General features: G+C 43.3%; 1 protein-coding gene across 2 annotated transcripts in view; it reads right to left on the bottom strand.

Moving 5' to 3' along the window:
• Nucleotides 1–3,849: 3,849 nt before the first annotated feature.
• The window catches only part of LOC130929101 (zinc finger protein 391-like), a 35,103-nt gene continuing 12,256 nt past the window's right edge, over nt 3,850–26,696 (bottom strand). Inside the window, exons 2-4 of one of the 2 annotated variants that reach the window (XM_057856047.1) lie at nt 16,560–16,964; nt 9,216–9,608; nt 9,043–9,151 (exon numbers count right to left, since the gene is read on the bottom strand). In XM_057856047.1, the coding sequence (XP_057712030.1) occupies nt 9,144–9,151; nt 9,216–9,608; nt 16,560–16,964 (806 nt within the window). In that variant the 3' untranslated portion in view covers nt 9,043–9,143. Of the gene's footprint in view, nt 9,609–16,559; nt 16,965–26,696 lie in introns of both variants that reach the window. The other variant, XM_057856046.1, reaches the window with a different exon arrangement.

Below are 26,696 nucleotides of genomic sequence, written 5' to 3'. Positions count from 1 at the left end.
GGTTTTTATTTTTTTTACGGGACGAACTTAAAGAGAATTCCTCCGGCCGCTAGGGGGCAGCGCTTGCCTGCGTTGACGTTGCTCCTACTAGTAGGGGCGGGAGAAGGAGTAGATCTTCTTTTTTGTTGGCAGTTCACCCTTTCTTTCATGGGGAATTACCACCATCTACTGACGGTTTGGCGAGAGCTCAGACTACAGTAAGGAGTTCAATAAGAATTTCTAAAAGACGTGGCTCCATACACCTCTCTGTAAGTTTCTCCTGTTAATGTCGATCACGTGTCTTCTGTTGTACATAGGGTTATATGTGTACAGAGAGATGCAGTATATTGTATGAGTCTTGTATTTGTTCAGCGTTAGTTAGTGGTTGAATGCTAGTATAGCTAAATAGCTGTGTTGCTTATGAGTTTTTTTTTTACGATGAATACGTATATAATGGCAACTGTTGACTTCTGTCGGAGATTTGTACTGGTGTAATCTGTAAAATCCCGTTTGTTGACGCATCTTTGCGCTGCCGATGGTAGTAAACTTTTATAGCAAAGTCTGATTTTGCCTCGGCTTCCGTATTCGCTAATAGGGTAACAATCAGTGAGCTCAGCTGTGCTAGGCATTATGGGCAATGTAGTTTTGAATTTGAACTGCTGCGTTTGGAAACATGCTGGTTGAATCGCTTGTCAGTTTCAGTTATTGTTTGCGTACAATTTAAAACATTGTATGAGAATAAAAATTGAGTAGGAATAACATTTTGTCAACGACAATTGTCGTGATCGTAATTTAAAAAAATGTTGAGTTGGCACATAGCCAACTGTGTGTGTATATTAACTGGACTACATTTCCATGAGTCTGCATTATATTATTTTTTTAATTTAAATTTTTTTTTTAATTGTTTGATTATTTTTTTTAGGAAGAATAAAGCCTGTTGAGTAAAAAAAAAGTGGGAGATATACGCATCTTTGAGTGATCTTCGAGTAAAATTAAGTATCTCGAGGCCGGGCCGAGTGTCCTCTTTTTTGGAAATCAAAATATGGTCACCCTAATGTAGTTAATTATTAATTTACGCCATATTCGTGTTGACCATGCGGCAGCTATACGCTCCTCCGACGTCGGCCGGTTTGTCCGGTGGTCATTGTCTAGCTCCTTCCCCTCAAACGAGCCCTCTGCCCTCAGCAGGGGAAAGACGAGCTCTAACTTGCTCGCCGCCGGGAGGGTTGCCGATCAGCGAAGACAATCGACAACCCTGCCGCCGTGTGACCCGGGTAGTTTTGAGTGATTTTTTGCTTCAAAAGCCAAGAATGACATGAAATACATTAGACTTGACAGTGGATGTTAGCAAGAACAAAAGATTTTGAATTGAAAATTTCGTAACTCACCTTTCCAAGCACAAGATAGATTCCTGCCGAATTTTCGTGGACGAGGACCTGTTTCACCCAACCAGCAACGAAGTATTTATAAGCCTCCAAGCTCTTAAAGTTTTTCAAACTTTCGTGAGAATAGGCTGATTTTGTGTGGACAAGATAGTTGTACATATCAGGCTAGCTAGCAGATGTCAGGCAAATACGGCGGAGACAGCGGGTCGAAAAACATCGATTTAGGCATCAAATATGGATCTGGCGAATGGATAAACTGAAGCTTTTCCACATTGCGCCTTTTATGCAACGCATCAAGTGAGTTTACGGCATCCGAAAGCACCGGGTCTTCCATGAAACCCATTATAAATTGCTCGATCAATTGAGACCATTGATAATACAGACACAAAATGACGGACAAGGGGGCGGAACAATACAGCGATCACGTGATTTTGTGACGTCGGTGGGTAGGGTCTCTAGTCGAATCGTCTCAAAATATGATTCTAATTCACATACTAATGCTATTTAATACTTTTTTTTTTCTGTCGTTGGCACTTTAAGGGACCCTCATTGTAAAGTGTTACCATATTTTCCAGAGCCAATTCAACTTGCATTGTGAGAACATTTTTTTCTAAAGATTGTTTCAAAAAACAAACAAAACAATATACAACAAAAGCAGTGCATCTAATCTGAATGTTGTTTTTAGAATTTGTTTAATTTGACTGTACCTAAAAATCAGAAATGACATGCAGTTCACAGCTCACGCAAATGTGAGGCTCTAAAATGGCAGTTCAGCTCATTAGAGTGACCATGCTGCTGGAAGCAATCAATATAGCTGAACTCCCAGATGAAGACTCTCAATACTTTGATCAATGAAATGATTTTTAGGAGAGGACCCCCCACACCCCGACAATATTGCAAATGGCAAACTTAATGATAAAAACAGACCCTCAAGAAGTTAACAGAATGAAATTATACAGTGGGGCAAATAAGTATTTAGTCAACCACTAATTGTGCAAGTTCTCCCACTTGAAAAAAATTAGAGAGGCCTGTAATTGTCAACATGGGTAAACAAACCTAAACCCTGAGAGACAATGTGGGAAAAAAACAGAAAATCACATTGTTTGATTCTTAAAGAATTTATTTGCAAATCATGGTGGAAAATAAGTATTTGGTCAATATCAAAGGTTCATCTCAATACTTTGTTATGTACCCTTTGTTGGCAATAAAGGAGGCCAAACGTTTTCTGTAACTCTTCACAAGCTTTTCAAACACTGTTGCTGGTATTTTGGCCCATTCCTCCATGCAGTGATGTTTTGGGGCTGTCGTTGGGCAACACGCACTTTCAACTCCCTCCACATATTTTTTCCATGGGGTTGAGACCTGGAGACTGGCTAGGCCACTCCAGGACCCTGAAATGCTTCTTACGAAGCAACTCCTTTGTTGCCCTGGCTGTGTGTTTGGGATCATTGTCATGCTGAAAGACCCAACTACATCTCATCTTCCATGCCCTTGCTGATGGAAGGAGATTTTCACTCAAAATCTCTCGATACATGGCCCCATTCATTCTTTCCTTTACACAGATCAGTCGTCCTGGTCCCTTTGCAGAAAAACCGCCCCAAAGCATGATGTTTCCACCCCCATGCTTCACAGTGGGTATGATGTTCTTCGAATGCAACTCTGTATTCTTTCTCCTTCAAACATGAGAACCAGTGTTTCCACCAAAAAGTTCTATTTTGGTTTCATCTGACCATAACACATTCACCCAGTCCTCTTCTGGATCATCCAAATGCTCTCTAGCGAACCACAGACTGGCCTGGACATGTACTGGCTTCAGAACGGGGACGTGTCTGGCAGTGCAGGATTTGAGTCGCTGGCAGTGCATTGTGTTACTGTTAGTAGCCTTTGTTGCTGTGGTCCCATCTCTCTGTAGGTCATTCACTAGGTCCCCCCGTGTGGTTCTGGGATTTTTGCCCACCGTTCTTGTTATCATTTTGATGCCACGGGATGAGATCTTGCATGGAGCCCCAGATCGAGGGAGATTATCAGTGGTCTTGTATGTCTTCCATTTTCTAATAATTGCTCCCACAGTTGATTTCTTTACACCAAGCGAAGAGCGAAGAGTGACAGAAAATGTTTGGCCTCCGTTATTGCCAACAAACGATACATAAAGTATTGAGAAGAACTTTTGGTATTGACATAATACTCATTTTCCACCATGATTTGCAAATAAATTCTTTAAAAATCATACAATGTGATTTTCAGTTGTTTTTTTCCACATCGTTGAGGTTTACCCATGTTGACAATTACAGACCTCTCTAATCTTTTCAAGTAGGAGAACTTGCACAATTGGTGGTTGACTAAATACTTATTTGCATTTTGTCTCTGCATTAGCATTGGTTTCAATTGATCGAGGAATTTAAAATGCATTTCATGGAAGACCCAGTGCTTTCTGATGCCGTAAACTCACTGGGTGTGTTGCATAAAAGGCGTTATGTGGAAAAGCTTCGTTCTATACAGTCGCCAGATCCATATTTGATGCCCAAATCGATGTTTTTCGACCCACTGTCTTCGCCCTGTCTGCCTGACATCTGCTACGCTGATATTTACAATTATCTTGTCCACACAAAATCAGCCTATTCTCACGAAAATTTGAAAAACTTGAAGAGCTTGGAGGCTTATAAATACTTCGTTGCTGGTTGGGTGAAACAGGTCCTCGTCCACGAAAATTCGGCAGGAATCTATCTTGTGCTTGGAAAGGCGAGTTACGAAATTTTCAATTCAAAATCTTTTGTTATTGCTAACATCCACTGTCAAGTCTAATGTATTTCATGTCGTTTGTCAATGGAGTTAAGGCTTTTAATGTTTATATGGTTTAGCGATAGCACTCTCACTACATACATACGTGTATGTTGTCGGCGATTAGCCTAGCAATGATCTTAATTGTGGTTATTTGTCAGCCCCAAACCCTCTAAGTATATCTTAAATGCATCTTACCGGATATAAAATGACTACTACATAGTCTGTGGTGATTTTTTGGTGCCCAGTTTTCACGTCGAATTGCAGCCGTCCATTTCGCTCTCCTCTTTGGATCCCTCGGAATACGGTAAAACTTCAAGTCTCTCCTTCCATCTTCTCTGTTAGTGCAACCAACAGCCACACACGCCTTCACCATTTTGATTATTAATGTTAAGGAGCAGAAAAACACGCCGTAAATAGGAAGAATGTACGTAGCCGTAACAGGTTAACACTATGTTTTGACGGACAGTTGGGCGGTACCATTCAGGAGAGCGGAGTTGTGACGTCACGTGGGTAGGGTCTATAGGTCATTCTAAAAAAATAGCATATTGTGATAAAGTTCATTATTTTCTGTAATGAAACTGATGAACATTACTTTCATATATTTTAGATTCATTACACACAACTGAAGTAGTTCAAGCCTTTTATTGTTTTAATATTGATGATTTTGGCAAAAAAAAGTAAAGAAAAACCAAAACTCCCCATCTCAAAAAATTAGCATATCATGAAAAGGTACTCTAAAGAAGCTACTAACCTAATCATCTGAATCAACAAATTAACTCAAAACCCCTGTGAATAATTCCTAAGGCTTTTAACAACTCCCAGCCTGGTTCATTACTCAAAACCGCAATCATGGGCAAGACTGCCGACCTGACTGCTGTCCAGAAGGCTATCATTGATACCCTACAGCAAGAGGCTGAGACACAGAAAGACATTTCTGAGCGAATAGGCTGTACCCAGAGTGCTGTATCAAGGCATCTCAGTGGGAAGTCTGTGGGAAGGAAATGGTGTGGCAGGAAACGCTGCACAACCAGAAGAGGTGACTGCACCCTGAGAAAGATTGTGTAGAAGGGCCAATTCCAGACATTGGGGGACCTGCAGAAACAGTGGACTGAGTCTGGATTTCCTGTCGTTTTTTGTGTGCTTATGCACAAAACAGCAGCTCAGAGTACCCACCCTTTTTGGAGTCCTCGGAGGGTGTGCTTGAGAGTGTTCCCTCTGGGAACTCCCTCGTTCTGGTGGGGGACTTCAACGCTCACGTGGGCAATGACAGTGAGACCTGGAGGGGTATGATTGGGAGGAACAGCTTCCCCATCAGAACCCGAGCGGTGTTCTGTTAATAGACTTCTGTACTCGTAACGGTTTGTCTATAACTTACACCATCTTCAAACATAGGGGTGTCCATTTGTGCACTTCGCACAGGGTCTTGCCGTTGAGCTGACTTCCCAGGTCTTGCCTTACTCATTGCAGATACTTGACTGTTGCATCATTTCTTGTGGCCTCTTCGTGACGTGATATTTCAAGGTACTTGTAGCTCTCCTCAACATCTGCTATCCGTCCCTCTGGGAGTGCAACCTCCTCTCTTTGGACTACCTTCCCTCTCTTTGTCACTATTCGGCCACATTTCTCCAGTCCGAGTGACATTCCGATGTCACCGCTGTAGACCCTGGTGGTGTGGATCAGTGAGTCAATGTCTCGCTCACTCTTAGCGTACAGCTTGTGTAGAGGAGGTGAGTGACGCTGGCCCCATTCTTAAGTTGGTATTTATAGCCAGTCTTGTTGATGCATTGGCTGAGGGGGATCAGGCCTATGCAGAACAGCAGTGGGGATAATGCATCTCCTTGTTATATGCCACATTTGACGGAGACTTGCGCAAATGGCTCAAAGTTGGCCTCAAGAGTAGTCTGCTACAGCCTCATTGAGTTTTTTTTCCAAGAAGCGACAGTTGTTTGTTAAATGTTCAGTCTTTTGAAAGCTGCAGTGGAGTGGGCCGGGCGGAAGGCGTGCCGTCTTGGGATCATCCTTCTGTGGCAGGTTTGGGCGGTCAAGTTCGTGTCATCTTTTGTGGCTGGGTCATGGTTGCCACGGCAACTGACACGTCTTGACGTCTAAGGCGCCCAGCTATCAACTTGTTATCTTGGTAGGGCGAGGGTGTTCTGACCTCACAGACGAGTCGCTGACGTCTTCTCCTTACCTTATCAGGCGAGGGCTGATAGGCTGGTCTACTTTACTGGTCAAAGGACATGGAGTATGTTTCCTTAAACTATGGTTTAATGCTTTACTATTATGAATGTGTTAGTCTAATGCAAACAGTTGTACGGTGTCTGCGAGAAAGGTAACTATCCCCTTCAGCTCTTAGGCTAGGTTCATAGTGCAGGTCTTAATGCACAATTCCGATATTTTGTCATATCGTTTTTTTGGCATGCCTGTTCAGACTGCCTTTGTCCATTGAGCCCCTTCAAGTATGTAAGATGTGCTTTAATGCTTTTGCGCGCTAAGGTTAATAATGTGTTTAAAACTAATAGCTATAACTACTTGTCTTACTTAAGTCTTAAGGCCTTACAAAAGAAAGAATGTGTTGTATAAGGTCACATCCAACTGAAGGACAGATGTCAGCATGACCCAGTGGGGCAGATTTCCTGTTTTAGGTTTCTATTGCTGACCATAAAGTTTCAACACAATGAGACAAGACAAATAACTGCCCGCACCCATCTCTCAAGATAACAGCTATTTCTCAAGAGGTGAAACTTACACATGTATGTTGAAACTCTCCCACTTTGTCAATAAAAGGCAACCCCAGGTAGAGGGCTGAGAGAGAATTACTGACTTGCGAGTAAAGCGTACAGCATAGTCAGTTCTCTCCCTGGCGGCCGCCGGTGAAAAAATATCTCCGTTCCTAATCTGATCCTTCTCCGGTCCCTCTCTAGGTCTTTAATTAATTACAAAAGTGAGTTTAGACCTAACAAAGTATTACACATGCGCACTAATTCACAGTCCGACACGCGCTGAGCAAACAGATTTGCATGCCCAGAAGCATCAAAACAAATTATTACACATGCTGGTCATATGCCATTCCAGAGTGATCACATTTTGATTTCCAAGAAGAGGACACAAATAACTGACATTAATAATCTGAGTTTAGTCTTATTGACAAATTTTATATGGACTAATAGAACGCACGCACGCACATAAGCCTTACGTGTGTGCGTCAGTTGATTATGGTGCAATTGCTCCTTTGGCACAGAGAAAGAAAAATCGAGCATTATCAGACTCATCTATTTCTTTCTTTATTTTTTTATGACTGGTCACGCCCACCACCTACAAAAACGCCGAGTTCAAGCTAGGTGCTAACGCTAATGCACAGCTACATCACTGCCGTCCTCGCTCTTTTCTGACGTAATTGCTGCATTAATTCCGATTTGGGAGACTTGACAGTTCAGACCGCCGCCACATTCTGGAAAAATGTGGTCCAGATCACATTTAAACCACATACGAAAGTGACCTATATCGGATTTGAAATGGTCCATTTGTCCCATTTGGACAGTCAAATTAATGCCTCACTCGAGTCGGAAAAACATGAAAAAAATCTGATTTGTGCATTAAGACCAGAGGTATGAAACTAGCCTTCGTGTGGTGTTAACTTTGTACAGCTTCAGGCTTTCCAGGATCCATGTATGCGGCACTGAGTCATAGGCTTTCTGGTAATCAATCCAAGCAGTGCACAAGTTTGTCTGTCTAGTTTTACAATCCCATGCAACAGTTCTGTCCCCCTTCAGTTTTTCTCCCCTAACAGAAGGAGACATGTAAAACACAATGGGAAAAGTGGCCCCGAGGTCTGGATTTGGTGAACCATGGTCTAGGTTCTTATACTTTCATTGTAGATTCTTTGAAATTAGCAGTAACAGTTCATGAAAATAAAAAAAAATGAAAAAAAAAACAAAGAAAAATTGTGAAAAGAATCAGGAACGAACGATATAATTTTTTGTTTTTGGCATGTAATGCAGGCCAAGGATCACGCAACTTAACTTCATCTATATTCACCTTCATTTTAAATCAGATGAGCCAGTTCTTGACAATAGTGTGAATACAATTCACACAAGGAACCAAAAAAACACCCGTATAGCACAAAAACTGCAAATCCTCAACAGGATTTGAGGAATGTCCACAGAATACAATCGTCTTGCATGCACAAACTGATGAAGCCAGCATGGATGACGGGCAAAATTGTCCTTGGCCACCGCTTCTCACATGTCTCTTAACATGACCCTTCTGATTAAATCGCGGACCAAACACTGAGCACAAAAAAAGGTTTTTCACCAATGTGGGTTCTCATGTGTATTGTTAAATTTTCCTTTAAAGAGAATCTCTGGCCACAAACTGAGCAGAGAAAAGGTTTTTCTCCAGTGTGGGTTCTCATGTGTATTGTTAAGTTTTCCCTTAAAGAGAATCTTTGGCCACAAACTGAGCAGGGAAAAGGTTTTTCTCCAGTGTGGGTTCTTTTGTGTCCTGTTAGGTATCTCTCTGCAGAGAATCTTTTGCCACAAACTGAGCAGGAAAAAGGTCTGTCATCAGCGTGGGTTTTTGCGTGTGGTTTTAAGTATTGCTTGTGAGCGAATCTTTGACCACAAACAGAGCAAGAATAAGGTTTTTCTCCAGTGTGGATTCTTGTGTGTGCTTTTAAGGAGCTATTGCGACTGAATCTTCGATCACAAACTGAGCAGGAAAAAGGTTTTTCGCCAGTGTGGGTTCTTGTGTGCGACTTTAGGGTGCTCTTGCAAGTGAACCTTTGACTGCAAACTGAGCAGGAAAACGGCTTTTCTCCAGGGGGGGCTTTTGTGTGTATTTTAAAACATGTCTTTTGAGCGAATACTTGACCACACATTGAGCAGGAGAAAGGTTTTTCTCCAGTGTGGGTTCTTGTGTGTTGTTCTGAGGTTTGCTTCAGAGAGAAAGTTTGGCCACAAACTGAGCACGGAAAAGGTTTTTCTCCAGTGTGGCTCCTCATATGCCTACAACAAATATACTTATTAATAAAGGTTTTCCCACATTGAGCACATTTCTCTTCGTTCTCACTGTTAGCTTTCTTTTGAACATCATCATTGTCAGGCAAGTGTGACATGGCGTCTTTGCTATCTGATAGTGGAGCAGTGAAACTGTCTGCCTGCAAGCCTTCTGTTGAGCTGCTGCTGCTGCTTGGAGTCTCCGCCCCTCTGCTGGTCTCACTCAGGGCCTCTTCAATCTTCAAAGGCTCACCAGTTGGCTTGGTGATAACATCCTCCTCTTTAATGTATCGCTCTTCCTCTAACGTGAGCTCTACCTCCTCTTTTTTGATTGGGAGTTGCTCATCTCTCTTTTGCCGTTGATGGTCTTCCGGCTCTTCCTTTTTCATTTGCGGGTGCTCAACTTCCTCTTTAATGCCAGGAGACCCTGACTCTTGCCGTTTAGGACCAAGGTATTTTCTGAAACCTGCAAGAGACAAAATAAAGACCAATAAAAAACTAGAAAAAATCAATAACATGTTGGATTAGCATAAAAAATCATGAAAAGTATTTCCAACTGATTAACTCATTCACTCCCAGACATTATCAATGGTGCAAACCCCTTCGCTTCCGGCCGTTTTACTGGATTTTGACTGATTTTGCAAGGCCCACAGAAAATTATTTTCTATTGCTATATAAACATGGAACCCACCAAAAGAAAGATTAGACTCTCTTCTTTCAGCAGGAAAAAGATATTTTTCCATTCTTTAGAAATCAGCATTTGAAAATAGCTTAGTTTGAGCAGTTTTCCAATTTCTGATGAAAAAACAGAGAAATTGAGCTTTTTGTAAAAGCATACATTTCAGACATAACTTTGACATTAACACAGCTATTTTTTCCTTTAGTTACATCCCAAACATCTGAATAATGTTTTCCTTTTACAAAATAACAAACAAAAAGACAACTAGAGCTTTTGATAGCAAAGTAACAATTTATTTACACATAACCAAGATGACGATGTTGTGGCCTCGACAGCCGGGGTAAACTTTTCCCTCATCGCCGCCTGTCTCATAGAGAAGGATTTTTTTTTTTTGTGGTGACCACTAGATCGTGGCAGAGTTCGCCTTGGGAACTTGTGCTCCTGGGGGGGAACTGGTTTGGCCGTGCACCTTTCTGTGCGGGACACTGGAGGGTGCGGGGGACGCGAGCGGCCGAGCACGGCGGCGCGGGCTCTGCTCAGCGTGCAGCACGGACTCAATGGCATCGTCCGCTGCACTGGTGGTCCCGGTCGTTCTGCTCGGTCAACAATTAAAAATAGAACATATTTATAGGGAGCAAATGACTTAAGTGGCTCCTTTCCAATTTGAAGCACTTGTGTTGCAACTAACTGCGTACCGCACGAGTGCTATTTTTAGACCGCAAGACAGCTTGACGTCACCATCATAAACCGGGATGGGGGTCAACGAAGTGGCTCCTTTCCAATTTGAAGCACTTGTGTTGCAACTAACTGCGTACCGCACGAGTGCTATTTTTAGACCGCAAGACAGCTTGACGTCACCATCATAAACCGGGATGGGGGTCAACAAAAAAAGCGCGCTCGCAGACAACCAATGCTAATACTGCTTGTTTTCTTCCAGTTATCACCCCAAAAAAAACATGCCGAGTAAACGCTGCTGCTGTGGAACTTGTAAAAACGACTCCAGACATTACGATCGTCCACATATGAAGGATGTTTTCTTCATTTGTTTCCCGAAGCCAAAATCCCTGAAGTATAAATGTGAACGATGGATCAACTTGTGAGGGCGTCGAAAAGACCAGTTTAACACCAGCAAGGTGAAGATATTCACCTTTATACATAGTAAACATTTTATTGGGGACCATGTCCTAGAGATGACAATCCTGATCATTGCCTGCCACAGCCTGCCCCGAAGAGGTAATCAATTTAGATATTTTTACTTTTTAGCTTGGCATTTTGCCGTGCTGCTCCTGTCTGACAATGAACTGTACAAAATGACCAAAACCATCCTTCGATTCATCATCTTCCGCTTTATCCGGGGTGGGGTCGCGGGGGCAGCAGCTTTAAAAGGGAAGCCCAGACGTCCCTCTCCCCAGCCACTTCAACCAGCTCCTCCGGCAGGATCCCAAAACGCTCCCAGGCCAGCTGAAAGACAGTCTCTCCAGCGTGTCCTGCGTCGTCCTCGGGGCCTCCCGCCGGTGGGACATGCCAGGAACACCTCTCCAGGGAGGTGTCCAGGAGGCATCCGAACCAGATGCCCGAGCAACCTCAGCTGGCTCCTCTCAATGTGGAGGAGTAACGGCTCGACGCAGAGTCCCTCCCGGATGACCGAGCTTCTCACCCTATCTGTAAGGGAGAGCCCGGACACTAAGCCTGAACGATATATCGTTTAAACATCGCCATCGCGATGTGCGTGTGCGCGATAGTCCCATCGCAAGCACGTGCGATAGTTTTAATTTTTTTAATCCACATACGCCTTGCTTTATGCTCTGCACACAGCCTCACACCCTCCCTCTCCCAGCCCTTTGTTCCTCTCAGTCACTGCGGCACTTGCTTATTAAAGTTAACGATGGCTTTGATCTGGCCAAAGAAGCCGGGCAGCAATCTGTCAATCACCGTTTAACTTGTTAAACAGTTTCTGCAAGGAAGCCGCGCTGGAATTAATGTGTGTGTGTGTGTGTGTGTGTGTGTGTGTGTGTGTGTGTGTGTGTGTGTGTGTGTGTGTGTGTGTGTGTGTGTGTGTGTGTGTGTGTGTGTGTGTGTGGAGACTTGGAGACATATAAATGCCAGAAGTGATCATGAGGAGTTTGAAATTTCTACATGTCACTCCAACGTCCACAGCTAAGGTAGATAAACAGAAGCATTTAATAAAGCCAAGCATTTATCTACTACAGTACTTTATTCTTGTTCAAAAATGAGTTGGTTGGATAGTTAGGTTTAAAACTGATCATAATTATGACATTTGAAGTGCTTGAAAACCATTTATTTATATACATTTTTTAAATCACTTTGGGGGGGAAAAAGAAAAAAACGTCTTATATGTATCTCTTTCCAATGCTAAATCTGAATAAATACATTGAGCACAAAAAACACACACAAAAAAAAAAAAAAAAAAAATTGGGGGGGTGGGGTGTGCTACTTCGCGGTTTTTCACTTATCGCGGCAGGTTCTGGTCCCCATTAACCGCGAAAAATGAGAGATCACTGTACACTGTGGTGATGGTGAGTCATTCAAAGTCTTTCCAAACAGCTATTCAAGTCATCTAGTGAAAATGTCTTTAAAAAATATATACATTTTTTCTTTAATATCGCAATATAATATCGCAATATATCGCAAACCCCCCCAAAAAATCGCAACAATAGTTTTTTCCAATATCGTTCAGGCCTACCGGACACCCTGCGGAGGAAACTCATTTCGGCCACTTGTATCCGGGATCTTGTTCTTTTGGTCACCACCCACAGCTCGTGACCATAGGTGAGTGTGGGAACGTAGATCGACTGGTAAATCGAGAGCTTTGCCTTTTGGCTCGGCTCCTTCTTCACCACTACGGATCCGCCTGTCAATCTCCCGCTACCTCCTTCCCCCACTCGTGAACAAGATCCCAAGATACTTGAACTCCTCCACTTGGGGCAGGATCTCATCCCCGACCTGGAGAGGGCACTCCACCCTTTTCCGACTGAGGACCATGATACTCGGCTGCAAACCGCTCCAGTGAGAGCTGGAGATCACGGCTTGATGAAGCCAACAGCACCACATCATCTATAAAAAGCAGAGATTCAATGCTGAGGTCACCAAACCGGACCCCTGCGCCTAGAAATTCCGTCCATAAAAATTATAAACAGAATCGGTGACAAAGGGCAACCTTGGCGGACTCCAGCCCTCACTGGGAACGAATTCCACTTACTGCCGCCAATGCGGAACACAGTCTGACACCGGTCGTACAGGGACCGAACAGCCCTTACTCACCAAGGGGCTCGGTACTCCCGTACTCTCGGAGCACCCCCCACAGGACTCCCCGAGGCAAACGGTCGAACCCCTTCTCCAGATGCACAACACACATGTAGACTGGTTGGGCGAACTCCCATGCACCCTCGAGGACCCTGCCGAGGGTGTAGAGCTGGTTCACTGTTCCACGGCCGGGACGAAAACCACACTGCTCCATCAGGAATCCGAGATTCAACTTCCGATGGACCCTCCTCTCCAGCACCCCTGAGTAGACTTTTCCGGGGAGGCTGAGGAGTGTGATCCCTCTGTAATTGGAACACACTCTGCGGTCTCCCTTCTTAAAAAGGGGGACATCATCCCTGTCTGCCAATCTAGAGGCACTGTCCCCGATGTCCACGTGATGTTGTAGAGGCATGTCAGCCACGACAGCCCCACAGCATCCAGAGCCTTTTGGAACTCCGGGCAGAGCTCATCGATCCCCGGGGCCTTGCCACTGAGGAGCTTTGACCAAAACCAAAGTGCTGGAATCACTGAAGAAAGCATGCAGGACAGCTCTGACATGTGATGCGTGGACTTCAGTTGCTCAATAATCGTATATGAAATGATGTTGAAAACGGACTACACTCACATTTCAGTCTAAGCTGCACTAGAAGCTATAATGCTGGGGGAAGTCCTATCCCGTTTCTCACTTTAGTTAGTTGGATCGTCTTCAACTTTTCTAGTTGACTAGTCTCTTCATCACTAGTCACCCGGTAAACCCTTTCCCCACCATCCCTCTCGGGGAGGGGCTATTTTTCCAGCCGTAGCCTCCTGACCCCTGGCTGGATGGATGTCTTCGTCCCCCCCGTCTCATCTGGCTAGTTGGACCCCCTCTTGTTTCTTCACGCCATTGCATCTCTATAAAGTGGACCTCCTGCTGCTAATATCCACCATTAGTCATGGTGCATCGATAAACAAAAGTTTTAAACATGTTACTGTCCCACCATGCCACCTTCATAATATGAATTCTTTTTAAACAACAACAACATAGAAAAATACTTGTCTTCAACAAATGCTTCACTGATTAGTGGACTAAAATTCACTCAGGCTGAAGAGAACAGCTTCTCACTTTCCAAAGCACACTACCGCTAGTGTAGAGCTGAAACGAATACTCGAGCAACTCGAGTAACTCGAGTTTAAAAACTGATCCGAATAATTTTATTCACCTCGAGGAATCGTTTAATTTTGCCAGCTCTAAGCATCACGTTTTGCCCGGACTACTTTCAATGCGGGACAACGCACTGCCGTCACATGCGTAGAGGAAGAAGGAATAAAAATAAAAAACAAAACCTTACTGCAGCCGACAGCCGCTTCAAACTACGCCGACGTTGCTAAAAACTACGCCCGCATGATGGTAGTTTGGTAGCGGGTAATGTCCAATGCGTCTCATAGCTATCGCATGCATTTAGAACGAGATGCGAAATGACAGACTCGGCCGCCACTGGACAGCGTTAGTACACAGCCGCCATCTTTAAGCAGTAGACATCTTAGCGCTAATAAATATAACGTTACTGTCACTAGCTCACGTAACGTTAGCCCTTCGGAGGGCTAGGTTTCTATTGATTATGACCACTGTCGATGCGTGGCTAACGTGTCTTACATACAGGCTTTATTTAATCTGTAAAAACACAGCGCTGTAGAGTGATGAGGGTGTAAAATTAAAACATAATAAAGCTAACTGTCAGTTTTAGCTCAGTAGTCATTGCTGAATAAAACACCAAGTAGCACTGGTCCCTAATGTGCTCCAATACAGCAGGTTTCATACATTTATTTTGAACACTTCAAAAACTCAAAATCCAATCAGTACTTACGACTGGTGTCAACAATAATCGATGCGGCGATGCATCCCGATGCGGGCCATGGACGATGCGATTCGATGCGGGCAACAAGCCGAATCGATTCAGCACATATTAAAATATATAAGTCCGTTCAAAAATCTTCCAGTGATGCAATGGATTTGGTTTCCCCATTTGTATTATTATTCTCATGTTTACCTGTAGAAGGAGCTACTGTACAAGCAATGGAGGGGGGGACGAGGAACTCAAATCTGCTTCCTCATGGGAGTAACGTCACAGACATGCGCAATTGCGCAGTGGCACTCGAGAAAGCAGAGATGAGACATAACAACAATGGCTGAAGCGCAGAAAGAGGGAGCGCGAAAGATTATTGACGCACCAAAGACATTGAAAGCAGGCATATGGAGACATTTTGGCTTCTATGAGGTTGGTGGGAAACTTGACCAAACTTATGCGGTGTGTAAAAAATTAAAGGCTGCTACTATGTGTAATAAATAAATAAATAAATAAATAAATAAAGCCCTGGTCTCATTCAAAGCACTAATTAAATGCCGTGATGTTTTTTTAATTATTTTTATATATATTACTATTTTCATTTGACTACAACCAGGAATGACACAAGAGCCTATAAAAAGGTGTTTAATGTCTGACCGCTTGTGTTGCCTCATGATTCACGAAAAATATGCTTTGCTTTAGCATTTTAATGCATCCCAGGCTTTAATGCATCGTGATGCATTGCCGAATCGAACCGAATCAAATCGTGGCCCTCTTAATCGAATCGAATCGTGGCCCTCCGAATCGTAATCGAATCGAATCGTGAGGGCAGTGCCGATGCACACCTCTAGTACTTACAGTTTAGACTAACCTAAAACTTAACTTTTTTGAGTGAAAGCAGTGAATTTTTTTTCCTAGTCACATCTGAGATGCAATTGTTGACTGTTTTCAACAATGTACATAGAAAATAAAAAATATTGATTGACTGAAAATGGTTCAATATAGGAATTAAATGTTTTATCCGATTACTCGATTAATCGATATAATTTTCAGTCGATTACTCAATTACTAAAATATTTGATAGCTGCAGCCCTACGCTAGTGTGTAACAAGCTAAATGCTGATTGTTGACATTGTTGACACATGGTTTCAATTGCTCTTCAAGTCCCCTTAGGCAGAGGGTTGCAAACAATGACAGAAGGGGTAAGTAAGTGACTTACCCCTTCTGTCATTGTTTGCATGCTATCCTCATTAAAATGTGAAAACCTATAAATGTTTGGGTGGTTTTACTTAAAGCAGACAGTGTTTTTTTCCATCTGTGTGATTTTAACAAAGATTAGATAACATTTGATGGTGATTTTATGCAGATATGTGAGAAATGCCAAAAGGTTCAGATACTTTCATACCACTGTAGCTACTTAAAGTTAATGATGTTTGACAGTTTTTCTAGCTTTGATCTTGCCAGAGAAGCTTGGTAGCTTTACGATCAAAGGCGGGATGAGTCCGTCATATCGTCAAACAACAAGGCGTTGCGTAAAACTATTGCGTAAAAACTAAGCGGGTGGAACAAATGACACCAAATGACAGTTCCGGCTTCTTCTTCAGAACGAGCCCTGCTCTCTCCTCAAGGTGAGTAACGTCATACTCACAGAACAGCGAGTGTGATGTGAAGTCGTCACTCTCTGATGGTCGAGCGATGAGGTTGTCTGCTTGGAATCCTTCTTTTGTATTGCTGCTGCCACTCTGAGGCTCCGGCCCTCTGCTGGCCTCACTCTGACTGCCATCTTCACCCTTCAAGGGCTGACCAGTCCACTCGGGGATGTCCACCACCTCCACTTTAACATATGGAGGGTCCTCCTCCTCCTTTTTGAGTGGATGAGGTTGCTGATGCTCCTCAATGTGGTGGTGCTCCATTCTAATCAAATACTCCTCCTGCTCCTCTTTAATGTGGACAAATTCGTCCTCCACCTTCTTGACATATAGCGACTCTTCCTTCTCGTCTTCTTCCATGCCAGCAAATCCCTGGCGTTTAGGACGATGCTCTTCACTGACATCTGCAAGAACAGGACCATAATCACACATTGCTGATTTTGGGTTACAGGACAGAAGGTGACTCAAGAATCTCCCCAATTGAATAGGCAGTGACGAGACCGGCAGGCAGGACGGTGTTCTTTCAAATGCAGCTGTGCATTAGCCTTAGCACCTAGCTTGACCTCAGCTTTTACACAGGAAGCGGGCTTAACCACAGTCATATAAAAAAAATAAAATGAAGAAATGGATACGCCTGGTAAAGCTTTGTTTTCTTTCTGTGCGCCAAAAAAGCAATATTTCAGTTTTGCTTACAGGGTCTCCCCTTCATATAAAAGATTGTTGCGCACCTCCACACCAAAAGAAAAGCCGCTACGCCTTGCAAATGAGATTTTTTTTTTTTTTTAAGATTTAAAGATCCATTCTAATTTATAATTTGTATAATTTAACATGACATCTAAATGAATATAGGAAGCTTGTTTTGTATGCACTATATGCCATATGTCATCTGAAATAGCTCGTCAAAAACAAATTGGATCGTCTTCAAAGTTGGTGAGACTATTCATGAGACATATGAGATCTATGAGATTTATAAAAATGGTGAGTTTTCATTCACGGGCCTGACCTGGGCCGGGTGCCAAAGTTGGCCTTTTTCTTTCTTTTTTTTTTTTTTTTAAAAACACCAAATTCGGAAAATGACTAGTAACTCCCTGATACAACATTAAATCTTTTTCATATTAGGCATGTATGTGAGGTATCCCAGCCTGAACATGACTGCATTGAAATACTGCCCTTTAGGCCTGGCGCGCCCTAATGGGATCAGGAAATAAAGGTGTGCAAAATTTCCGATTCTTAGATTATTCGCGATTCGGCCGTGGAAGATTCGAGAACGATTCACAAACATCCAAATTCCGATTATTGAAATATGCCAAGTAAAGCGGAAGTACAACACACTCAGCGCGCCGCGCGGTCTTCAGGACGGAACGGAACGGGAGTAGCTAAACATCATGCTTCTCATTAACCGGCCCCTCAGGTAATGCCAACGCTCAACTCACAGCTCTAGCTCAACTCATGCCACGAGATAAAAAAACACAACAACATACCTGACTGCTGCCGAAAAGCTGCTACAAGTACAGCTAAGCTACATAATGTTACGGTAGATATCATTTATATAGGACTAGATGCATTATACAGGACTGTCTCAGATAATTAGAATATTGTGATAAAGTTCTTTACTTTCTGTAATGCAATTAAAAAAACAAAAATGTCATACATTCTGGATTCATTACACATCAACTGAACTATTTCAAGCCTTTTATTATTTTAATATTGCTGAATTTGGCTTACAGCTTAAGAAAACTCAAAAATCATATCTCAAAATATTAGAATATCATGAAAAAGTATACAAGTAGGCTATTCAACTAATCACCTGAATCATCTAATTAACTTGAAACACCTGCGAGGGTTTCCTGAGCCTTAAAAACACTCAGCTTGGTTCAGTAAACTAAATCACAAGTATGGGGAAGACTGCTGATCTGACTGCTGTCCAGAGGACCATCATTGATACCCTCCATCAGGAGGGTAAGACACAAAAAGAAATTTCTCAAAGAGCAGGCTATTCACAGAGTGCAGTTTCAAAGCATATCCACAAAAAGTCTGTTGGAAGGGAAAAATGTGGCCGGAAACGCTGCACAACCAAGAGAGATGACCGCAGCCTTAACAAAATTGTGAAGAAGAGCCGCTTCCAGAATTTGGGGGAGCTTCAAAGACAGTGGGCTGAAGCTGGAGTCCAGGTATCAAAAGCCACAGTTCACAGACGTGTCCGGGAAATGGGCTACAATAGCCGTATTCCCATGGTCAAGCCACTTCTGAACTCAAGACAACGGAAGAAGCGTCTGACTTGGGCTATGGAGAAGAAGCACTGGACAGTTGCAGAGTGGTCCAAAGTCCTCTTTTCAGACGAAAGCAAGTTTTGCATTTCATTTGGAAGTCAAGGCGCCAGAGTCTGGAGAAAGGCTGGAGAGGAGCAAAATCCAAGTTGCTTGAAATCCAGTGTGAAGTTCCCACAGTCAGCAATGGTTTGGGGAGCCATGTCAGCTGCTGGTGTTGGTCCACTGTGTTTCATCAAGTCCAGAGTAAATGCAACTGTGTACCAAGAGATTTTAGAGCACTACATGCTTCCATCTGCTGAAAAGCTCTATGGAGATGAGGATTTCATTTTCCAGCATGATCTGGCACCTGCCCACAGTGCCAAAACCACCAGTAACTGGTGCACTGACCATGGCATCACTGTCCTTGATTGGCCTGCTAATTCCCCTGACCTGAACCCATCGAGAATTTGTGGGGTATAGTTAAGAAGAAGATGAAAGACACCAGACCTACAAATGCAAATGAGCTGAAGGCCGCTATCGAAGCATCCTGGGCATCAATAACACCTCAGCAATGCCACAGGCTGATTGCCTCCATGCCACGCCGGATTGATGCAGTAATCCGTGCAAAAGGATTCCCAACCAAGTACTGAGTGCATCAATGGACATTTTCAAATGTTTGATTTAGTTTTGCTGTTATAAAATTATTTTTTTACTTGGTCTGAGGAAGTATTCTAATTTTTTGATATAGGATTTTTGAGGTTTCTTAAGCTGTAAGCCAAAATCAGCAATATTCAAATAACAAAAGGCTTGAAATAGTTCAGTTGATGTGTAATGAATCCAGAATGTATGACATTTTTGTTTTTTTAATTGCATTACAGAAAGTAAAGAACTTTATCACAATATTCTAATTATCTGAGACAGTCCTGTAGTTCAGTTGATGTGTAATGAATCCAGAATGTATGACATTTTTGTTTTTTTAATTGCATTACAGAAAGTAAAGAACTTTATCACAATATTCTAATTATCTGAGACAGTCCTGTATATACTTGATTTAGCCTCCAAATGTGCACAACCGAAGAATTCAGCACACCAGCTCCTGAACCTCTCCCCTCTCTGAAGCCCCTGAGGTAGGAGGAGTTGAGGAGGCGGAGTTACACGACAAGAAGTAGTTGAATATTATGGCGGCTGTTACTAAAAGAAACGACGCTCTCGCCATCTGCGAAACATGTACCGCAGAAGTTCCATGAGGCGGAAAGAAAGCGTCCTCATTCAAAACCACTAACCCAGCAGCCATTTAAAACTGCATCACAAAGATTTTTGGAACGAATACGAGGCTGCTGCTAGCGGGAATTCTAAAGCTATTGTAAACACAAACTAAGTTAAACTACAGGGCTTGTGACGATACAGAGTTGGGCTGTTTGGGGATGCAGCCCAAGGCGGGTGGTGAATTCACATCTAAGCCTTGTGACGGAGTAGCCCCGTCAGATCCCGGGGGGAACTCGGCGTCCGCAATATAACGCGTCAGACACGGCGTTATCAATAGTAGAGCTGTCCCGACTAGTCGACGTAGTCGACGTCATCGATGACGTAAATCCGTCGACGAGCACAACATGCCGTCGACGGTTAATGAAGGGTTAAAAAAATATATGCATGGAAAGTTAGAATGTCGGATGCTCTGTTTGCAAGCGGGGAAAGCGGGACAAAGCCAAAAAAAGCGCACCAGAGTGTCCAAAACATTGACTTATTTCAAAGAAACAAAGGAGAGTACACTCTTCTGTCCTGTCTCTTCAGTGCCAAGCTTGGCTGCACGTCGGCCGTGAATAAACACCTCAAGCGCCTTCACGCAGTTTGTAAAGTTTTTTTTTTTTTTTTTTTTTTTCATTTTTGTACACCAGAGGGTGCTGTCGCCTTACTAAATAATAATGTTTCATTGACAATGGGCCTATAAGTGCTATTAGTATTGTTCTTAATGCTAATTGAAAGCTTTATTTCATGTTATGGTTTATTTTATGGTATAGAAAATTATATAAGGTTAAAAGGTCATAAATATATACAGTATATACAGTGATTGCACTCAAGGGAGAGATTGTCAATGATAAGGTAATAAGGTAAAGGCAATTCATATAGGCAATTAATTGATATATAAATAAGGTTTAAAAGGAAAAAGGTGAAAAGTTTTTGTTAATTTCTAATTGTGTTGCTTTATTTATGTGCACCATAGCTCTTACGGTGTGTTTACATCAAGGATGGAATAAAAGTTGTAAACCATCAGTTTAAGAGACCATCTTTTCAATCGGGATGCTACACTAGTTAATTCTATCAGCATTTGAACTCATTGTTTATTTGTGATTTATTATTGTTATTTACGTGTTTATTTGTACTTTAATAAATGATTTGAGTGTTCCAAGTATGTTTTTTTTTAATTGATAAGCGTCAACAAAAATTTCATTGCTAAATTAGTTAAAAAATAAAAAATAAAAAATTTAAATAAATTAATTATTAGATTAGTCGACTAATCGTAAAAATAGTCGGCTGACTAATCGGGAGAAAATTAGTCGTTTGGGACAGCCCTAATCAATAGTATTCATTTTGACACAATATTATTCATTTTGACACACACACACGTGCGCACGTCCACTCACACCGTACCTGTTAACTTTTTAGGCATCGTGGGGGACACTAGACTGCCGCCACAACATCGTTATGCCGTACTCTTAACTAGAGCTGGGCGATATGGCCTTAAATATGCATCACGATAAATTGAGCAGATTTATCTCGATAACGATAAATGCCGATAAATTCGCCCAAGCGGTCTGTTATATAATTTGAAAATCTGAATCAATGCATGAAATACAGATTAACTATTTCTTGTTGATTTATTTACCAGCATTCAATTTGATATACTGTATTTAACAATTGTACATGCAGTCTAAACATTAAGTTTATAAAAATGTATTGTAAGCAATAAGAATTCAAGTATGAACATTTATAACAGCGTGTATGACTTGAACAATGTACATTGTCACAATCAATATGCCTGTGCAAACATGTAATTGTAACACAAATGACTTGCAGCTTGAACAGTACACTTCAAAAAGACAACTTATTGTTAATGGCTGCTGTGACATAATTATTAAATACAAGTGTTTACTTTATGGTTTAAGGGTTTTTTCCCCCCCCAGTGCATTTTTTAATAAATGCACGCACAATAAAAATAGCTGGGGCCATTTCTCGGTCATTATAAGTTTTGCCGTTGGATTGTACTTTATGCTGAATGCTTTACCATCACAAAAGCTATCAGAGGAATAACACACAGACAGATACAAAATAACGCCACATACTAATTGCTAGATGCAGTCCGTGCCCAATCCACTCATTAAGTTCAGCCGTTTCGACAATGTTAGAGCCGCTATCCGACTCCATAACGTTCATTTGTAGCGTTAGCCGCTAGCTAGCGTTAGCCTCGCTACCAGTAGAAAGCACTGAAAGCACCATCTCCGGAAATCGTGAGAACAAAGGAGGACAGCGGGTGAAAGCCCGTCTGGATGCCACCAAGAGTCTACTAAATGTCGGTTGAAAGTTTGGTGAACCTCCCTTAAGCCACACTCCATCACGTTTTGCTTGTAGCGTTAGCTGCTAGCGTTAGCTTACCGGGCTTTTGTTTGATTGGCTTCCTGATGATCACGTGACTCCCTACGTAAGCACATTCACTGCTTTCTTAAAGGGGAATGAACATAGACGAACAACACAGAATCAAAGCGGGATGAAAAGACTATATTTTCTTGTTTTATTAATTTACCGAATTTACCGACATGGTCAAAATTACGTCGGTCATCGTTAAGAATTTCGGTGACGGTAAATTTTCGGTTTACCGCCCTGCTCTACTCTTAACAAACATTTCCACATGTAGTCATCCTCAATTCCCGTGCTGAACTGTCAAAACCGAGCGCACATTCACTTCCTGGTTTTATGACGTCGCGAGCGGGACGTCAGCGAGTGACGTCACCGTACGGGTTGAGTTTTTGGCCCAAGTAAATTTATTTTTCTTTCCAAATGTCATTTCGGTATGGTAGTACCAGTATTTTGTTTATTGTATTTTTCTTTAATTTATAGTGAAGCTAATATTACACAAACTGGAGTTATTAAGCAGATAACTGAACTTTTGGAGTTAATTGGCTGGAGGGGAGGGGCCAGGACAATATAAAGAGGGACCTACCTTTCCTACTCAGTCATTTGGAGTCACGCAGTGGTGCAGAGCAGGTAATAGACCTTTTTATTTTATTTGTTATACTATAAATGTTTTTGTAAATATGGTGAATGTATCTTTTGTAAATAATCACTTTTTCACTTTGTCACAGAACACTGCTGTTAATTTGTTGGGAACGTCGTTAATAAAAACACTTAAAAACCATCATTCAGCTTCGGTTGCCATTTTTGGGAGCAAGAGCCCCGCCACATATGGTGGCAGTGGTGGGATGGCAAACCGAAGAAAACGACGTTCCCAACAGCGAAAGATGGAGGAGGAAGACTTCTCAGTGGACCAGGGGGCTGCAGCAGCACAACAGCCCGTAGGGGAGCTCCTTGGCCTCATGAAAGAGTTTATGGCCAGTCAGCAGAGAAGAGAGGAGGGGATGTTGGACGAGATAAGCCACCTTCGTGTCTCGCTGAGACCAGCTACCCCGGCCTTTTCAGCTGAGCATGACGGGTTATCCAGCGTGGGCAGCCAACGGATGGAGCTGCCGACACCAGCCCATTCAAGGCGGCCTCTAGGACAGACCACGACATTGCGGGCAGGGCCAGAAGAGAGCGCCGCCGGAGCCAACCTTCCACCGCCAAATATGGAGCCGAGGCCATATGCAGCTGAGCCGAAAATTCCGCCATATGAGAAGGGAGAAGACCTCGAGAACTACCTGTTACGTTTCGAAAGAATAGCGAAGACTTGGCGATGGCCAGAGACTGAGTGGGCATGCCGGCTTGTGCCACTTCTCTCGGGGAAAGCGCTGGAAGCATATACAGCCATGGATGAAGGGGAAGCACACCGCTACTCAGACCTGAAAGCAGCCTTGTTAGCCAAGTTCGACATTTCACCCGAAACGTACCGACAGCAGTTCCGCACCACCATGATTCCACCTGGAGAGACACCGACCGAGACCTACCACCGTTTAAAAGGCCTTTACCGAAGATGGGTGCGTCCCGACCAGCTTACCAAGGAGCAAATCGGGGAGCTCGTTATCCTGGAGCAGCTGCTTCGTGTCCTGCCTGCTGACGTCCGCACCTGGGTCCGAGAGCATGAACCTGACGATGGCCTGACTGCAGCAAAGTTGGCTTTGCAGTACCAAAACGCTCGTCGGGGAGGAGTTCCACGACCCACCAGCTCAGCACCTAGACCTGCCCAGCAGTTTACACCAGCACGACATACGAGGGAGCCTATGAACAACTCGCGAGGTACACCCAACTCTGCTTCAAACCAGCCTGGGATGGGTAAGCCTTTTATTTGTTATTACTGCCAGCAACAGGGACATAAAGCCTCTGTGTGCCCAGTACGACGAGATAAGCTTACCGGGGCCTGTTACGCACCTCGTGCAGAGGGTAGACTGTTAATTAACCGGGACTCAAACAAGCATATGTTAAAAACTGTGACTTTAAACGGCCAGCCAGTGACAACACTGCTGGACAGTGGGAGTATTACCTCACTGGTAAAAAAGAGCTTGGTCCCAGTGACCGGTATTGACTATAACCATAAAACTGATATTGTTTGTGTTCATGGGGACAATCATTCATATCCCAAAGCGGAAGTGACTGTTAGAATTGATGGACAATCATATTTGATTACTGTTGCGGTAGTGGAAAATTTACCAGTTGACCTGGTCCTTGGTACTGATTTCCCTGTACTGTTAGAACTTTTGAAAAATGAGAAAGGGGGTGTAAATGGGTTGAATAACAATGGTTTCTGTCCGGTTGTAACACGGTCTCAAACAAAAACTGGTTTAGAGCCCTTACCAAACTTAGATGACAGCATATGTGAAGGAGGCCTCAAAGGGCCTAGAAAGTCCAAACGCCAGCGGCGATTCGAAAAACAGCTAGAATTAGGGGGGTCCAACTCTAGCAACTTAAATATTCAGGAGGGGTGGAAGATACCTGAGAACATCGCAGAATTGCAAAAAAAGGATAAGACCCTACAAAACTGTTTTAAGAACGTGAATGCTAATGCTATCGCTAATTCTAGTGCCACGGGTAAAGAACAGTTTATTCTCATCAATGATTTATTATACATTGTTAACGATACTCAAAAACGTCTGGTGATTCCGGCGTCCTGTCGGCAGATAGTCATGCACGTTGCACACACACTCCCGTGGGCTGGACATCTTGGGCGTCACAAAACCTATTTGCGCGTGAGTGCTCGGTTTTACTGGCCAGGAATGTACAATGACATACAAACATATTGCACCACATGTCCGACCTGCCAAAAAACATCGTCACCTCACAGATCTGACAGGGCTCTCCTTCATCCACTGCCGATAATATCCACACCATTTCGCCGAATTGCCATGGACATTGTTGGACCGTTGGTCAGAAGTGCTCGGGGCCATCAGCACATTCTCGTAATCTGTGACTATGCCACTAGATATCCCGAAGCCTTCCCATTACGTACAATTACTGCTCCTGCAGTCCTCCATTGCCTCGTTCAGTTATTTTCCCGAGTTGGGATCCCTGATGAAATCCTGACCGACCAGGGAACCAATTTCACTTCACGTCTCTTACAATTATTTCATAAACAGTTGGGGATCACAGCTTTGCGCACCACACCTTATCATCCGGAAACAGACGGCCTGGTCGAAAGGTTCAACCAAACGCTCAAGAGGATGCTGCAGAAATTTGTGAGCGACACCGGTAGCGATTGGGACAGATGGCTGCCATTCCTTTTATTCGCCTACAGAGAGGTACCTCAGGCTTCCACCGGATTCTCACCGTTCGAGCTTCTATATGGATGGGACGTGCAGGGACCCTTGGACTTGTTGAGCAAAACATGGGCAGCAACGGAGTCCAAAGCCAATGAGAGGGGAATCGTCCAGTACGTGCTGCAAATGAGGGATCGCCTGTCCGACTATCTCGAAGAGGCCGAAGAGAACATGAAGGAGGCGCAGAAGAAGCAAAAACTATGGTATGACCAACAAGCCAGACACCGTGACTTCCATCCGGGCCAGAAAGTATTGTTGTTGCTTCCATCATCCAACAGCAAGTTATTGGCAAAGTGGCAAGGCCCCTACACCATCCTGCGACGAATGGGACCTGTCACCTACGAAATACATCAGCCTGACAAGAAAAAGACCAAACAGACCTACCACGTGAACCTGCTGAAGGAATGGAAGGTGGCTTCTCCAGAAAATCCAGACATCACCTGTTTAGTGAGGAAAATGGACGTGGATGATGAAGATCCGGGTGTGCCTGTAGTCAACGATCCATCTGACCCTCACATAGCTCACCTCTCAGTTGACCAAGCTACCGACCTTCAGAACATCTTCGAAGAGATTCCATCGATCTTCAGGGCGGAGCCTGGCAGGACCACCGTAACACAGCATGTAATCCGGTTGAAGGACACCAACCCCATTCGTCAACGCCCATACCGGATCCCCCAGCAACTGACAGAACAGCTGAAGCAGGAGGTGGAGTCAATGCTGACACTGGGAGTCATTGAGCCATCAACATCAGAGTGGTGCAGCCCAGTTGTCATTGTTTTCAAGAAGGACGGGTCTTTGCGTATCTGCATTGATTTCCATAAGCTGAATTCCATCTCTGCTTTCGATGCTTATCCTATGCCAAGAATAGACGACCTCCTAGATCGCATTGGCTCAGCAACCTTCATTACAACATTGGACTTGTGTAAAG

The sequence above is a fragment of the Corythoichthys intestinalis genome, chromosome 13 (assembly GCF_030265065.1).
Source record: "Corythoichthys intestinalis isolate RoL2023-P3 chromosome 13, ASM3026506v1, whole genome shotgun sequence".
NCBI lineage: Eukaryota > Metazoa > Chordata > Actinopteri > Syngnathiformes > Syngnathidae > Corythoichthys > Corythoichthys intestinalis.
This window is presented reverse-complemented; position numbering and strand designations above follow the sequence as displayed.